This window comes from Panthera tigris, chromosome A1, assembly GCF_018350195.1.
Source record: "Panthera tigris isolate Pti1 chromosome A1, P.tigris_Pti1_mat1.1, whole genome shotgun sequence".
Lineage (NCBI taxonomy): Eukaryota > Metazoa > Chordata > Mammalia > Carnivora > Felidae > Panthera > Panthera tigris.
In genome coordinates, this window is record NC_056660.1 from 104,717,531 (window position 1) to 104,733,516 (window position 15,986).

General features: G+C 41.6%; 1 protein-coding gene across 6 annotated transcripts in view; it reads left to right on the forward strand.

Annotated features, from left to right (window-relative positions):
- Positions 1-3,043, forward strand: part of CTXN3 (cortexin 3) — a 66,995-nt gene extending 63,952 nt beyond the window's left edge. For 3 of the 6 annotated variants that reach the window (XM_042983227.1, XM_042983216.1, XM_042983233.1), the window contains exon 5: positions 1,519-1,609. In XM_042983227.1, the coding sequence (XP_042839161.1) occupies positions 1,519-1,569 (51 nt within the window). In that variant the 3' untranslated portion in view covers positions 1,570-1,609. Of the gene's footprint in view, positions 1-1,518 lie in introns of all 6 variants that reach the window. The other 3 variants (XM_007087798.3, XM_042983262.1, XM_042983270.1) reach the window with 1 other exon arrangement.
- Positions 3,044-15,986: the final 12,943 nt, after the last annotated feature.

Sequence of the window (15,986 nt, forward strand, 5' to 3'; positions counted from 1 at the left end):
AGAAATATTGTATTAGAGCTTTAGGTCATCATTTCTATTTTCATTTGGTTGCTTCTTCTAATTGAATATCATTTATTTTGATTCCATGTTAATTCCTATAGCTGACTACTGTGCTGTGTAATTTTTCTTATAACAGACTCATACATAGATTTAGTTCAAAATATCCGAAGTTTTTAAGGCCATTGTGGATCCTCCAACTTGCCTTTATTTTTTTAATTTTCAAACAATGTTTAATGTTTACTTACTTTTGAGAGAGTGACAGAGAGAGCATAAGCGGGGGAAGGGGCAGAGAGAGAGGGAGCCACGGAATCTGAAGCAGACTCCAGGCTCGGACTGTCAGCACAGAGCCCGATGCGGGACTCAAACCCATCAACTGTGGGATCATGACCTGAGCCGAAGCCAGACGCTTAACCGACTGAGCCACCCAGGCGTGCCCTCCAACTTGCCTTTAAAGACAAACAGTAATATTCATATATCTTAATTTATCCACCGGTAAAATGGAAATAGTGATAACTTATCTCTTCCCTTGTCTTCCTCCTTTTCAGGTGGTCTTACACAGTAGGAAGCTACTGTAAAGCTTTTTAAAAAAAATACAGCCAATCAATCCCTTTTCCCTAGCTCAGTTCTCGAGGTGCTTCTCAGGGTCAAGTATTGAACCTGGTCTATGTTTTCTGAAGAAAAAAGACAAGCAGCGGAAGCTTGATAGTCTGGGAGTCTGAGACGCCTCCTTTCTCCCTTGATCCAGGCAACAGAAAGGAAAGAAGCAACCTGGCTCCCATAGGCAGTTCTTAAGTGAAGCGACTCTTGGTTTTGTTTGTCTTTCTTCTCTGTATACTTTCCGAAGTGTTTTCACAGACATTCATCCTCATTAAAGCACCATGAGATACACAGGCATTTCTGATTCCGTTTTTACAGCCTAGTGACTATGAGGTCCCACACTCATTTAGTAGTAGAATGGAGGCCAGAGGCTGGAGCCCAGAACTCGATACTCCCCGGGAGTTTCTGTATTAAGCACCTTTTCCAGCCTCAGTTTCCTCCCGCTGAGGCTCTAGAGGTCTTGGCTTTCACGGAGCTTGTAGTAGAGTGGCTAACCTATGTTGCATCTAGCTAGAGTCTTGGCACATAGCTGGTGTTCCATCAATGGTATCATTATAAGAATGATGTGAAAGTCATACTATTGGAGGGAGTCTGGAAGAGACTTGGCAGGGGACACTGGCTTTGGATGTCAAGTTGGCAGCACACCCCGAGGTCAACATTACCTTGCGCGTTTCTCATCTTCTGTACTCTGGTTGTCTTCCCCGCCCATCCCTCCTGGCTCCAGGTGGCTGCTCTGAGGACAATCTGGTAATTTCATGCAAGAGTAAAATATTCTTTCCCGTAATTACACAGAATTTAGCATCTTGGGTGAAAAAGTTTAGAGATTCCTTCTTCTCTCTGCAAAACATGACTGTGAGCGCAGAAATAAAGTTGCTCGTTGGTAGTTTATTCCCTCTCCTTTCCCTTTCTTTCTTCTTGCAGATAACTCATCCTGTCCAAGGCGCAGTAGCCACCATGACCTCAGTAGACTGATGATGGAAGAAAAGGAAACTGGGAGATCCTGTGCTCTAACTTCCCTGGACGATGGATGGAGGACAGCCCGTCCCTTCACCCCTAGTGCCCCTTGAGAACACATCATCAGATTCTAGCATGTCTCTGGAACAGAAGACCACATTTGTTTTTGTGATTTTGTTGTTCATTTTCTTGGGCATCCTCATTGTCAGGTGCTTCCGGATTCTTCTGGACCCGTATCGGAGCATGCCAACCTCGACTTGGGCTGATGGACTTGAAGGGCTGGAGAAGGGGCAGTTTGACCATGCCCTTGCTTAGCGGAGGGGGAGCAGGATCCCCTCTGGAGGAGGTGACGTGCATCATGATTTGGCAAGGATTTCTCTTTAGCCAATATTCTAAACACACCAAGTTTCATCAACACCCAGTCGTAGGTCCACAATCCCTCATTTATTAACCATGCCGTTGGGTTACAAAACATTTGAGGATACGGGGGATGAAGGTTTCTAACACTCGCCAAAAATAGGAAGGTTTGAATTTCTCTGTTTACTCAACGAATGAATACTTCTGAATACGTGTGGTGGTGAAAGCAAGAGCACCAGCACTGACATAAACTTTGCCATAAAATGAAGCACTCTCCCCCCTCAACCAGAGAATAAAGAACAGAATGGCTCTGAAATGAATCTGGTCACGGGGCCACGAAGAGACTTCTTTGCTCTGAAGGTGTCTCTCAGTTTGCTTTACCATCGTGGGAATCGGGTCCCTGGCAGAGAGTAAGGAAGACTGTGCTGAGTGGACCGAAGAAGGTCCCTATTATCTCCTACAAAGCAGGCAGCTTTGGGGAGCAAACAGCGCAAACAGTTCAGCGCAAACGGTCCCATCCCTAGTAAAGATGAGTGAGGATGAGCTCATTTTATTTCTCAAATACAACTGAAATCAAAGACTTGCGGAGGTTTGAAAACGCTTCACCAGGCCAAGTACACTCTAGGTATTTGTATTAATAACCTGTGTGGAGGTGTCCATACATAATGCGAATTTACTTTTTTCACACACGTGACTGAAATTCTGGGTTGCAAGGGCAGCTACGAGTCGTGTTTGTAAGCAAAAAGTTAATTGTCTAGAAGAGAAGACTTTCACAGTCTTAAGAGGAATGTGTGTTTATGACTGAATAGGGAAGCCAAATAAAACTTTGCAAGAAACGGTAGCATCTCCTCTCCTATTTCACCGAGACGAATGCACTGGTGGCCACGTGTGAGACAGAATGCGGAGGACAGACAGTGTCCCGAGAGACAGAAAAAGCTGCAAGGTCATCGAGTTCAACCCTCTCACATTTCAGAAAGGGCTCCCACAGATCGTCCTGCCTGCGTACAACCTGTACTAAGCACTATTTAAGACCCCAAAAAAGAGAGATGAGAAAACCTCTTATTCCAACTTCTAATGTAGGAAAACCTTGTACCTAAATGAAACTCCTGAAGCTGTATTTATAATCTATGTCTTCTAATTTTCTCCTCAGCTAGCCATCCTATTTTTTTTTATTAAAAAAAGAGTTAAAAAGGCCAACCATGCCTGAAAAGGCAGCCCTTAAAAAAACTGCTTTATTGTCTCCCCCCCCTTTTTTTTTTAACATTCTTTGGAGGACCTGCTGTGCAGATTTCCCCCCTCCCCATGTTGCCTTTGACTTAAAAATATTTGTTAATTAATTTTTTAAAAATAATTCCTACACCCAACGTGGGGCTTGAACTCACAATCCAATATCAAGAGTCAGCTTTTCCAAATGAGCTAGCCAGGTACCCGTCTTGAATTAAAAAAATAAATTAAAAAAATAACAGCTTTATTGAAATATAATTCACATGCCATAAAATTTACACTTTTAAAGTGTACAATTCAGAGGCTTTTAGATCCTTCCCAGAGTTGTGTGACCATTACCACTGTCTAACTCTGGAATTCTACACCCACTAGCAATGACTTCCCATCCCCTTCCACCCAGCCTGTGGCAATCTTGAATCCACTTTCTATCTCTATGGGTTTGCCAATTCTGGACATTTTATACAAACAGTATTATAGAATATGTGGCCTTTGGTGTGTGGCTTCTCTCACTTAGCATGTGTTCAAGGCAGGTTCATGTTGTAGCGTTCCTTTGCATGGCCAAATAATATTCCATTGTTTGGCTATACCTTGTTTTGTCGGTCTATCCTCTGTCATGGTTATCCATTGGCCAGTCTGGAGAATGCTGCTGTGAACAACTGTATAAAGTCTTTGTATATTTTCAAGCCCATGTTTTCAGGTCTCTTGAGTATATTCCTAGGAATGGATTTGCTGGGTCAAATGCTAACTCTATGTTTGACTTTTTGAAGAATCTGAGACTGTTTCCCAGAGGGGCTACATCATTGTACATCCCCACCAGCAACTTTTGATTCTTAACTCTCTCCAACTACTTAAATTTCGTCTTTAGCTGTAGATTTTATAATTGAACACACCACTTCAAGAATGAGTCCGATTCAAAAGAGAGAACCACCTTGTGATACCTACATGCTGGTAGTTTACTGACGCCTCCAAAGATCCTTTGCTGTTAGATCTAAAGTAGAACGCTGATGCCAATCTGTAGTCATCCCAGGGTCCACTATGTCACCTGAATATTTTTTCTGTTTTACGAATGCATATTTCTTTAACCCACTAATTATAATGTTGTTTTTTTTAATTCAAATGTACCCATGTCACATATGTCCCTAGTCAATTTTTTCTATTTTAATGGGAGTCTATTTAAACCCATTCAAGTAGCAGGACACCTGGGTGGGTTAGTCAGCTGAGCATTTGACTTCATCCCAGGTCATGATCTCGTGGTTCGTGGGTTTGATCCCGGCATCAGGCTCTGCGCTGACAGTTCAGAGCCTGGAGCCTGCTTTGGATTTTGTGTCTCCCTCGCTCTCTCTCTCTGCCTCTCCCCTGCTTACGCTCTGTCTCTCTCTCTGTCTCTCTGTCAACAATAAATAAATATTAAAAAAAACACACTCCTTCAAGTATTTATTTAAGCGCCTGCTTTGAGCCTGGCATTTCTAGCACTGGAGAAACAGGAAAAGTACAGGGCAATTTTCTTGCTCTTGAGTACCTGTCAGTCTTGGTGGAAACCTAAGAAATGAAAGAAGGCATGTGTCTGAATTCTCATTCAAATGACTGCTATGGACCTATGGTTCCCACACTATCAAATTCATCTGGGACTTTAAAAAATATATATGCCCCCCACACGAATTGTTCTTATAAAAGTTGTACATGATCATGATAAAAAAAATGTGTAAACATCAGGGAGAAATATAAAGTAAATATTCATAGTCAAAATTCTGCCTCCTTAGGTTACTCTTAACTCCAGTTTTTCCGGGGGGGAGCTTGTTGAAAATGTAGATGACTACAGCCTTCCATCCCTAAATTTGATCCTATAGAACTGGTTCAGCGAACAAATACTTCAAGAAACAGAACATGGGACAGATGGATGTGGGTCAAGATAATGAGGGAAATATCCTAGTGGGACTCAAGTGTGATGGTCCATGTTTCAATGTTGGCTATAAAGCTTTACGCAATGGGAGTGATTGTGATGAAATAAATTATATCTTGACCTAACAGGATGGAGATGTTTTGGGCATATGCGAAGGAGGAGAGGAGGGAAAACAATAGAGTAAAGGAAGAGAGGGGCTGGTGTGGAGCTTGCAGCCAGGAGGGCAGACTGGCTGGGGAAGGTGGAAGGTGGTTGGGGGGTTGCCGGAACTTGTATAGAAAGGATCAAGGTGGACCGGAACAGCAGGGCGTCCTTAAAAGCAAAATGCAGTGTGGGAGTCAGTGCAGATTGGTGAGAAAGAAAATGACATGAAGAGTGGCTGTCATTTCGAGTTTCCGCACCCTTCCTCAGGGCAGCATCGGGATGGGCTTCTATAACGGGAACAGACCGAAATAGCCACCTGGCCTCTGCGGCTCTGAGCCCGGGATTGCCAGTAAGTGCCACGGGGCCTCCGGAAGCCTGCTTTTCTTCCCTTCTTCCCTTCATTGCTCACTCCACTTCTGTCTCCCCTTCTCAGATTACTGTTCCTTGTTCATCGTGCCCTCACTGGGTCTCCCCTGCTCCTCCCCTCTCTTGGTGAGAGCAAGAGTATCCTAGCAAGTGATCACAACCTTCGGGCTATTCGGAGTAAATCGATCCCTTCTGTGAGAAGTGCTAACTCTCTGTTTTAATTACTCACAGCTCCTTGGGGTGAACAGTGTATTCTCGAAAGGTCACATAAGCCCTCTCTTTCCCAGCTTTCTGGCTTCCGGAGTCACAGTGCAGCATTTTGCCTACCTTACAAGATATTTATAACAAGTGCAGCTGCCCTCTACCTTGTATATCCGCATCCCAGGATGAACACATTACTTTCCCAAGGTCACTCTAGAGGAGAGCTACGTCTGGATTCAGAAAGATGTGGCAAACTCATTGTCAGTCTAAGCTCTGCCTGGTTAATGCCCCCAGGAGACCCCAAGTTCTAGATCAAAAGTGCTCCCTCCAAGAGACCTTTTTTTAACTATCTTAAGCACTGAGTAAAGTAAGTCTAACATGGGGTGTGAAGCAGATTAACTTGACTCCTGCTGTTAAAGTAATGAACATTCCAATCCAGATCATTCTTTCACTATTTTTAAGGGTTAAAGCTGAAACAAAATAAGCAACAGTTTTAGGAGGCAGAAGTTGGAACAGATGCTTATGTATGTAGGAAAAAATATGCATTTAAGTTCCTTTTTTACTGGCTTCATTGCACAGTGTTTTATTGAAAACCTGAAGCTTTCATATTGTAAATGTATTGGTGAATTTGGTGAGATGTGAAATTTTATTTGTCCACCATAAGTCATTAAAAGAAAAGGATAGTTAAGCTGTCAACTTTCAAACCTGACATGTAAAACATATTGAGACACAATTATTTTCAAAGATATTTTAGTCCCCAAACCCTAAATAAATTCTGAGATCTGATTTGTGATATTTGAAGTGTGTGTCTTGTGAGACAAATTATGCACAGGAGTGGGAGGCGGAGTCTCAATTGTTGAGGAATCTCAAAGTTGTAGAGTAGAGCCCTTATCTCCAAAGTGCCCAAATCAGTAAATGTGTAGCTGTTATCTGGGATCAAACTAATCCATGCCGGAAAAAGTCATTTGCTTGCTGTGAGGTATAAAAGAAGGACACTGTAAACTCTGTATCTCTTGTTTTTTTGTTTTTTGATGTTTATTCATTTTTGAGAGACAGAGACAGAGTGCAAGTGGGGGAGGGGCAGAGAGAGAGGAAGACACAGAATCCGAAGCAGGCTCCAGACTCCGAGCTCCCAGCACAGAACCCGACGCGGGGCTCGAACTCACAAACCGCGAGATCATGACCTGAGCTGAAGTCAGAAGCCCAACCGAATGAACCACCCAGGCGTCCCTGTATCTCTTGTTTCTTAAAAGACTCAACAAATCATTTCCAGACAGAAGTCTATCTCTTCAGAAGCGAGGCCTCCCCAGCCTACAATGTGCCCTGGCCTGAGGAGCCAGGCTCCAACACTTCAGCCAGTCTGCGGCCTTTTCCAAGGTCAGTTTTTAGAATAGCATTCCAGGCTGATTTAGCAAAGAATGGAAATTTTGTTTCCAGTTTCCTGCCATAAACCACACCCAGGTCTTGTCACAAAGCAACGCAGGACCCTACTCTACCCCTCCATTCCATGGCCTTTCCCCATATCCTGACTGATGTTACTACGCTTTAGGGTAGGAGAGATTCTCTTTAAACCATCTTTCAAAGGTGATTTCCGCCCTCATTTTTTTCCCAAGCCCTATTACCATCCCTAAGAGCTCCAAATTTATGCCAGCTTTTAAGAAAATGGCTCTTCCTGGATTCTTTGGAGTCTGAAAAGCTGGAAAGAAACACGGCTGCTGTCTATTTCAACACCTCACTTTCCACGTAAAGAAAGAGAGAAGCAAACAGGTCAAATCACATCCTCCGTCATCTCTACCCGCTGGCTACAGCTGTATATCACCTTACATAAGTGGTGTGAGAAGAAATTCAAACAGAATGGGCAGGTGATAAATCCACAAAGTAAAAACACATCCATTTGCTAACTGTCATGATGGTGATTCTTAAATAATCTCACTCTCCTTTTCTCTCCCCCCTTTCTCTCTCTAGAGGCGGGAAACAAATGTTTCATGTCTTTACAACAAACAAACAAACAAACAAACACCCTATGGATAATGTATTTTCTTTTGAAGTATTCCCAGACTTCACTTTAAGTGTCTGGACAACCAGAAGCATCTAGGTAGATTATAAAGGATTCCTTAGAAAAGATTCTGTTTCTCAAAACAAGGATAATCAATCTAGGGCAAAGCTTCAGAGATTCTTTATTTCCAAATAGACTTTTGAGCTGTTTTTCTTAGCCGAAGGAGCAGACGAGGGAGATTACAACATAATGTTCATAAAGGCTTTGGATACAGCCCTATCTCTGGCTTATCAAAGAGATGTCTGGATCCTCTTGGGGCCCAGATTGAGCTTTAGAAGATATACAATGAAGTATTTCAAGTTTGAAAGTACCCTTTATCCTTTTTTGTCATGCATTTTTTCCTAGTTACTTCACTTCTTTCTTTCCCTCTGTTTTCTGATAAATGGAGTGTCAGAAGCAGCTTAATGTAACATTAAATTCAACACTTCTCTGGTATATGAATATTAATAGTCCTTCACAGTCACTACAAATGGCTGCCTGGCTTCTGCCTGACCACATCTAACTTCTTGAGAAGTCCTTTGCATTTTTGGCTTGCCCTGCTTCTTGTTTCTTGTTGTCTTTTTTATAAAAATATTTCCCTAGCCACCATAAATGTGGCTTTTGGTAACTGTCACCAATTGGACATGGTTTTTTCCTTGGAAGTGATGGATTTCTAGAAGTGTCATTTTTTTTTTTTTTTTTTAACATGACAAAATGTTATTGTTGAAAACAGTGGACGAATCACTTCTCTTTGTGCCCATCTTTCCAGCGGAGGCACTGATAGCTTTTTGTTCTTTTCAAAGCTGGGTGATGAGAGACAGTATCTCCCATCCCATAGGAAAATCATTGGACGGGTTTGCTTGCAGACTATGATAAAAGATTGGGATTTCCTAATCAGGGTTCCTTTCCTATAGTGCAACCCACCATGTGCAGGCGCTTCCTGGTTCTTTTGGTGTTGCCCTGTGGGATTGGAGTTGAAGGAACTGGCACAAGAAAATGCTGATAAGCTGGGTCCTGTGATTGCTGTAATGAAGTGTCCTGTGTCTCTGAGTCTTAAGGCTTCTATCAGCATCCATGAAACTGTATCAGGCTAACTTATCAGCTTGCAAGTATGGTAAAATCTCAGCTCCTTCATAGCTCTTGACATATCATTATTCCCCCAGTATGAAAAAAAAAATCCCGTTCCTTTAACTAGTTTTCATACCATCAGGTCTTTTGAATCATCTCTTGGTCTTATCAAACATTTTGGATACTCTTCAGTTTAACCATGTCTCTGCTGCACAGCAAGGAAGATAACAGTCCAGACGTGGTTTGACTAAAATGAGTGAAAACAAATTGTCATTTATTTTGTTCTGAAAGCCACATGTTGTAAGACAGCCCAAGATGAAATGATCTTTTTGGCAGCCACATCGCTGTTGACTCGTATCAAATTCACAGTCAACCTAAACTCTGGAGCATCCTGACCTATGCCAAAGTAAAAATTTACGTATGCCAAGGTGATGTCAAACATAAGGTCCCACCCCATTCTTGTACAATTTCTAAATTTTGCATCTGAGTCGAGGGATTTAAATTTTCTCTTTTTTGATTTCACTGTATTCCATTTGGACTATCACTGTGGGCTTTTTATAACTTGATTCCCTCATTAACATATTCATGGTGCTCACCATCTTTATCCATAAGATAAAGATAATTTATGTTATCCATAAGTTGGCTGAGCAAGCCGTGTATATATTTATCCATGTTAATGAGAAAACTCTGAACATATCAGAGCCGAGGAGAGAGCCCTGGGCCGTGCCACCGAGGTCTCAATGCGTTTAAGGCATCATTTGGCAGCAGTAATTATAAGCGACTGTTTCCCACAGAAGCTCCATGGAGATGCTCACCACGGGTAAGCATGGAGCACGAGCGCTCATTGAAGTGTGCAGCAAAGCCTGAGAAGACAGGGAAACCCCCAAACTGGTATTTGGGGAACTTTCAGAGCTCACTGAAATGCTAGGCCAATCCCAACTGGCAGGTGGGAGCCACACCGATGTCAACAAGGGACTCGATCCACATTCGCTAGAGCTTAAAACTCACAGGCAGTGAAAAGACTTAGCTATCCTCACTGCTCTGCCCAGCACTGTCGCTCTGGTTATACGTGAAGATAATCATGTAATTTCTGCCTGAGGAAAACTTCTCTGGGTGGCAGAGATCATCAGTCATACGTTAATCCAGAGGATAAAGCACGGAATAGTGAAAGCACACACGCCTGGTATTCTGGCAGCTCGGGTTCCTTACTGGTTCCACAAGGAGCTAGCTGGGAAGCTTTTCAAAGTCACTTAATTCCTCTGGGCCTCAATTTCTTTCTTGTAAACTGGGATGTTTGGACTTTTTAATCTCCAAATACCCTTTTACTTCTTTAAAAAAAAAAAAAATTACAGCCAGGGGCTCCTGGGTGGCTCAGCAGTTGAGTGTCTGACTTCGGGTCAGGTCATGATCTCGCAGTTCATAACTTCAAGCCCTGCATCGGGCTCTGGGCTGACAGGTCGGAGCCTGGAGCCTGGAGCCTGCTTCGGATTCTGTGTCTGCCTCCCTCTCTGCCCCTTCCCGCTCATCCTCTGTCTCTCTCACTCTCTCTCAAAAATATATGAACATTAAAAAAAAAGAATCTTAAAAACAATTTATAGCTAGAAATTTGGAAACCATTTATTGAACACCAATATGAAAGGGACTTGAAGGACTCAGAGAATATGCCCCAGGTCACAAGGCCAGTGGGAGGCAGAGTGAAAATTTGAATCCAGTTTTCCCTGAATGCTCCCCTACCTACAAAATAGTACTAGTCAAACTAGTGGTGAAAATTCTAAAAATAGGAAAAACTCCAGAAATAGAAATAAGGTTTTCTAGAAATACTAAGCTGAATCAACATTCTGCTGAGGTTTTTGTTGTTAATATTGTTATTTTTAGGAAACCACCTGGAAAAGAGGTTTTATGGGCTAGAAAGTATCCTTTGACAGGGCTTTGAGGTTTTCTTAATATAGTGAGTTTTGTTTTGTTTGGAATACTCAGCCTGTTGACATTTCGCCTCCCAACCCTCATTAATTTTGTGATCTTGGGAAAACGAGTTAACTTTCTTAGACCTCATTTGCTCATCTGTACAATGGGCATGATATCACTACCATCTCCCCTCCCCCAGTTTTGTTTTTATAAGAATTAAACGAGAAGATGAGAATAGTCCTTGACTAGCAAGCTTTCAACAAACGTTGGCTTCGTGACTATACAGTGCAGGAGAGGTCTTTTACATGCATGTCTCACTGCGATACTATGTCATTTTTTTTTTTTAATTTTTTTAAATTTTTTTTAATGTTTTTATTTATTTTTGAGACAGAGACAGAGCATGAACGGGGGAGGGGCAGAGAGAGAGGGAGACACAGAATCGGAAGCAGGCTCCAGGCTCCGAGCCATCAGCCCAGAGCCCGACGCGGGGCTCGAACTCGCAGACCGCGAGATGGTGACCTGAGCTGAAGTCGGACGCTTAACGACTGAGCCACCCAGGCGCCCCTATACTATGTCATTTAAATACGTGCCTCATACACAAAACTCTGCCACTAAAAATTAGGCCATTAAGGGAAATTTTTTTTTAATTGTGCTTTTGTGATTAATTCATTTGTTCTTCCAAGTTCGGGATGCAATGAGGAAAATGTCCATTTAAAGTGAAGATTACTTTCAGCTCTGCACCTAATGTAAACGCTCTAACTTTGGAACTAACATAAACCTCTGGGCATTGAAAGACAAGGCTTCTCTTTTTCATTCCCCAGAGGCACTCTTTCATCAGAAAAAATTTTTTCTTTACAGGAGCCAACTCGCAAAATCTTTGGAAGCAGAAAGGATTCTCTCTCAGGTTTCTAAGCATTGTTTTGCTGGTGACCTTGGTAAAGTCAATTGAATTCCCTCACGGTCCCTCATAAAATGGAAAGACAGTAATAGGTTGTACGAGTTAGCAGATAAATCAAAGATTCTCTTGGAGTGCTTATAATCTTGCCAAAATATTAAATATCAAAATATGAATGTTTAAAAATAATGAAGTTTTGTTTGTGTTCCAAAAAAGCACACATTTTATTGCTAAAACAAGAAATACTGGGGCGCCTGAGTGGCTCAGTCGGTTAAGCGGCCAACTTCAGCTCAGGTCATGATCTCCTGGTTTGTGAGTTCAAGCCCTATGTCTGGCTCTCTCCTGACAGCTCAGAGCCTGGAACCTGCTTCAGATTCTGCATGTGTGTGTCTCTCTCTGCCCCTCCCCCACTCATGCCCTCTCTCTCTCTCTCTCTCTCTCTCTCTCTCTCTGTCTGTCTCTCAAAAATAAACATTAAAGAGGCACGGGGGTGGCTCAATCGGTTAAGCGTCCGACGTCAGCTCAGGTCGTGATCTCGCAGTTTGCGAGTTCGGGCCCCAGGTCGGGCTCTGTGCTGACAGCTCAGAACCTGGAGCCTGCTTCTGATTCTGCGTCTCCCTCTCTCTCTGACCTTCCCCCCATTCATGCTCTATCTCTCTCTGTCTCAAAAATAAACGTTAAAAAAAATAAATAAACATTAAAAAATTAAAAAAAATGAAAACTACACAAGAAATACTGCACAGGTGACAAATGCTCCTTTGTAGTCCCTGAATAACGTATTTGGTACTGAAACACTGGATAATTGATCATGGATGTTTTCTAGCAGGATAATCCCTGCCCCTTGCTAGCCTGCCTCCCCTTCTAAGATAAGTAAAGCCTGTTGCAGTTATTTTTAGTTGTAAATCAGTTTTAAATAGGGAAAACATTAATCTTGTGATTACCCTCCCCATAGAGTTCCAAGATGGAGCTTTCTCGGAGGTCACACTGTTCCTATGAGTGATCTGTAACTGAAGTTTCAAAGAATACCCAGGAATGAAACTGTGTTTATTTAAATATCTCACCAACGTGGGAAGAATATGAGAATGATATGTCCTCTAACTTTTGCAAAGGAATTCTTGGCAGTAACTCTGGCTGACTCTTTAAAATTGGATAGCTCCACTCAGTACGTTGGACCGTTTTCCAGGATATCAGGTTATTGGTCATGGTTTTTTGTAGTGAGGTTTCTACGGGGCAAACACCTCTGGGAAGAAAGCTACAACGGGAACATGCTATAGGATACCATGGGGAAGCTGAGCGGAGTAGCTCCTACGGTCTGCTGTAACCACCATCACCACCCACAGGCGAATTTTCTCAGAATGTAATCTTTCTCTTGTGCCCTGGGAAACACCTGCCTGTTTTCTTGGGTTGTTCTGCATTACTGGGTCATTCTCTTACCTTCCTTCACCTTTCTGGGGAATTTAAATTGAAGAAGCAAAGGCTTTCACATGCTGCAACATCACATTTTTCATGAATCTATTCATTCATTTATCCACAAAAATCACTGGTGCCTAGTGGGTATCAGGCACTGTACTAGGACCTCGTTAGGTTTACCGAGATAATGACAGAGCACTTACTGTTAAGGAGTATACATTCTAGGTGGGAAGCAGAAAACGATTCAGATTCTGACTACTTACTACTTCATAATTTTTGCAGAAGCTAACATTTTGATAAAATTTTGCCCAAGGTGCCTCCTGAATTCAACCTGTGTTTTAATTTACCTTCTGGAAACAAATCACTCTGTTTTTCAATGGATATAATTTTAAAGCATTTCATAGAATTCTGTAAAATACAATACATGAGCAAATGTTACAGATGCATGTAAATGTCTTGAATGAGGTGGTCACGTCCCACAACCACCCAATGCTCCATTTCTGGAAACGTCTTTCAGGTGGATTTAAAAAAAATCTTTGGATTTAGGCCAAATGAAGAGTCCTAAGTTCTAGGAAATTGAATTAAATCAGGTAAATGGTGACAAAAAGTTATCCGGGTAAACCAGACCCCTTCTTCCCTAAGGAACCAGTGCTAAAGTGTATAAATGAAGAAAGGGTTGATATTCAGATCATCTGATTTATAAATAGTATCCACACTGCCTGAAAGCTCTGATTAATTTAAGGATAGGAATTACTGTTATCATCTTTATTTACCTTATATTTCCTAGCCAGCCAGAGTTAGATACAACAAGGATTCAATAAGTACTTGTCAAATAGCATGGACGCAAATTTAGTTAAGTGCCCAAGTGTCTTCTTATCCCTGTGATAAACTTCTACTCTCTGACTCTTAAGGTCAAAAACATGGAAGGCCTGTTACTGCCTTTTCCTTTCTTTCTATCCACCCTCTCCCATTAAAAAAAAAAATTACTACTAGGCCCTCTCGGAGCAAATTTTGTGGGTTTATTTTTTATGTGTGGGGATCTTCCCTGGGGTTAATTTTCATTAGGGATAAGTTTTACTTTCTAACCATCTTTTGAGCCCTATGTAAAGGACATATTTAAAAATAGAAATATATTGATGTTTTTGTCCCTTTTAAGCTAATCCCATCTTATATTAAATTTTTGCTTTTTAAAAGTCACTCCCCAGCCCCAGTTTGTAATGGAATTTAGTATAATAAACATTTACTTAATAAACATAACCAGGACAGAAGAACTGGGGTGACAGATTATCTTACATTTAAACATCCACTGGCAAAAACTAACCAACTCTTTTTCCATTTAACTTGACTAGATCTTTTTGGCTGGCAGCCTTTCTGCACTCAGCTGAGCTGGAACTCTTCATATTTTAAAGAGACACATGGATTTTCAAACTTAATCTTTAAACCTCTTATAGCATGGTCTCTGCCATAATTCACTAATTCCCTTCTGCTTATTCTAATGAAAGGAAAAGCTTACGCTGGAGGGATGCAATTATTATTATTACTTTTGATCAGTAACAAACTTTAAAATGGATGTGGAGCTTTTTTGTTCAAGGAGATCAAAATTCATGGCATTATGGTTTCTACTTTTTACATTTTCATGCATCTATTTTCTCATTATCAGCTTGATAGCCAAGACTCCAAGTTGCTATGTCATTTTCCTTTGTTTAGTCATTTATTTGATAAAAATGCATGTAGAGTTTCCTATGTGGAAGCCATTTTACCGGGCATATATTGTGTCAACATCATGGGCTTTGATATGTATACAATCTAAGAGGAAGCTAAGGATCACAATATCCAGGAGGCTACAGACTGAGTATGGGCAAAGAAGGATGGGTCTCGGCTGGTTGGTCATAATGAAGGAGGTGCCATTTGTCTTAGATCTTGAAGAGTAGGTGAAACTTCAGTATGCAAAATCAGAAGAAAGAAGAAGAATGAATGACGTAATGTAAGACGCACATGTCTGCAAAGTGACAGATCTGAGTTCTGACCACTCTCAGAAACTCACTTCCTGAGCTCCAGGATCTCTGTGTCTTCATTTGTAAAATAAAGGATTGGGCTAGAGGCTGGAGAGGATGTGGAGAAAGGGGAACCCTCTTGCACTGTTGGTGGGAATGTAAACTGGTGGCAGCCGCTCTGGAAAACAGTGTGGAGGTTCCTCAAAAAATTAAAAATAGATCTACCCTATGACCCAGCAATAGCACTGCTAGGAATTTACCTAAGGGATACAGGAGTGCGGATGCATAGGGGCACTTGTACCCCAATGTTTATAGCAGTACTTTCAACAATAGCCAAATTATAGAAAGAGCCTAAATGTCCATCAACTGACGAATGGATAAAGAAGTTGTGGTTTATATACACAATGGAATACTGCGGGGCAATGAGAAAGAATGAAATATGGCCTTTTGTAGCAACATGGATGGAAGTGGAGAGTGTTACACTAAGTGAAATAAGTCAGACAGAGAAAGACAGATACCATATATTTTCACTCATATGTGGATCCTGAGAAACTTACCAGAAGACCAGGGGGAAGGGAAGGGGGTGGGGAAAAAGTTACAGAGAGGGAAGGAGGCAGACCATAAGAGACTTAAATACTGAGAACAAACTGAGGGTTGATGGGGGGAAGGGGGAAAGTGAGTGTTGGACATGGAGGAGGGAACCTATTGAGATGAGCACTGGGTGTTGTGTGGAAACCAATTTGACAATAAATTATATATAAAAAAATTAAAAAAAAAGAAAAAGCATGGGATTAGTATGATGGTCTGGAATGAGTACTAATATGGATGAGCTGGTGTGTGTGGGTTCACGTTGAAAGAAATAATAGGCTTTGGTCTTGAATAGCAAACTGAGAAGATTACCTTGAACGATATTAACGATAATAATGACATCCCCTA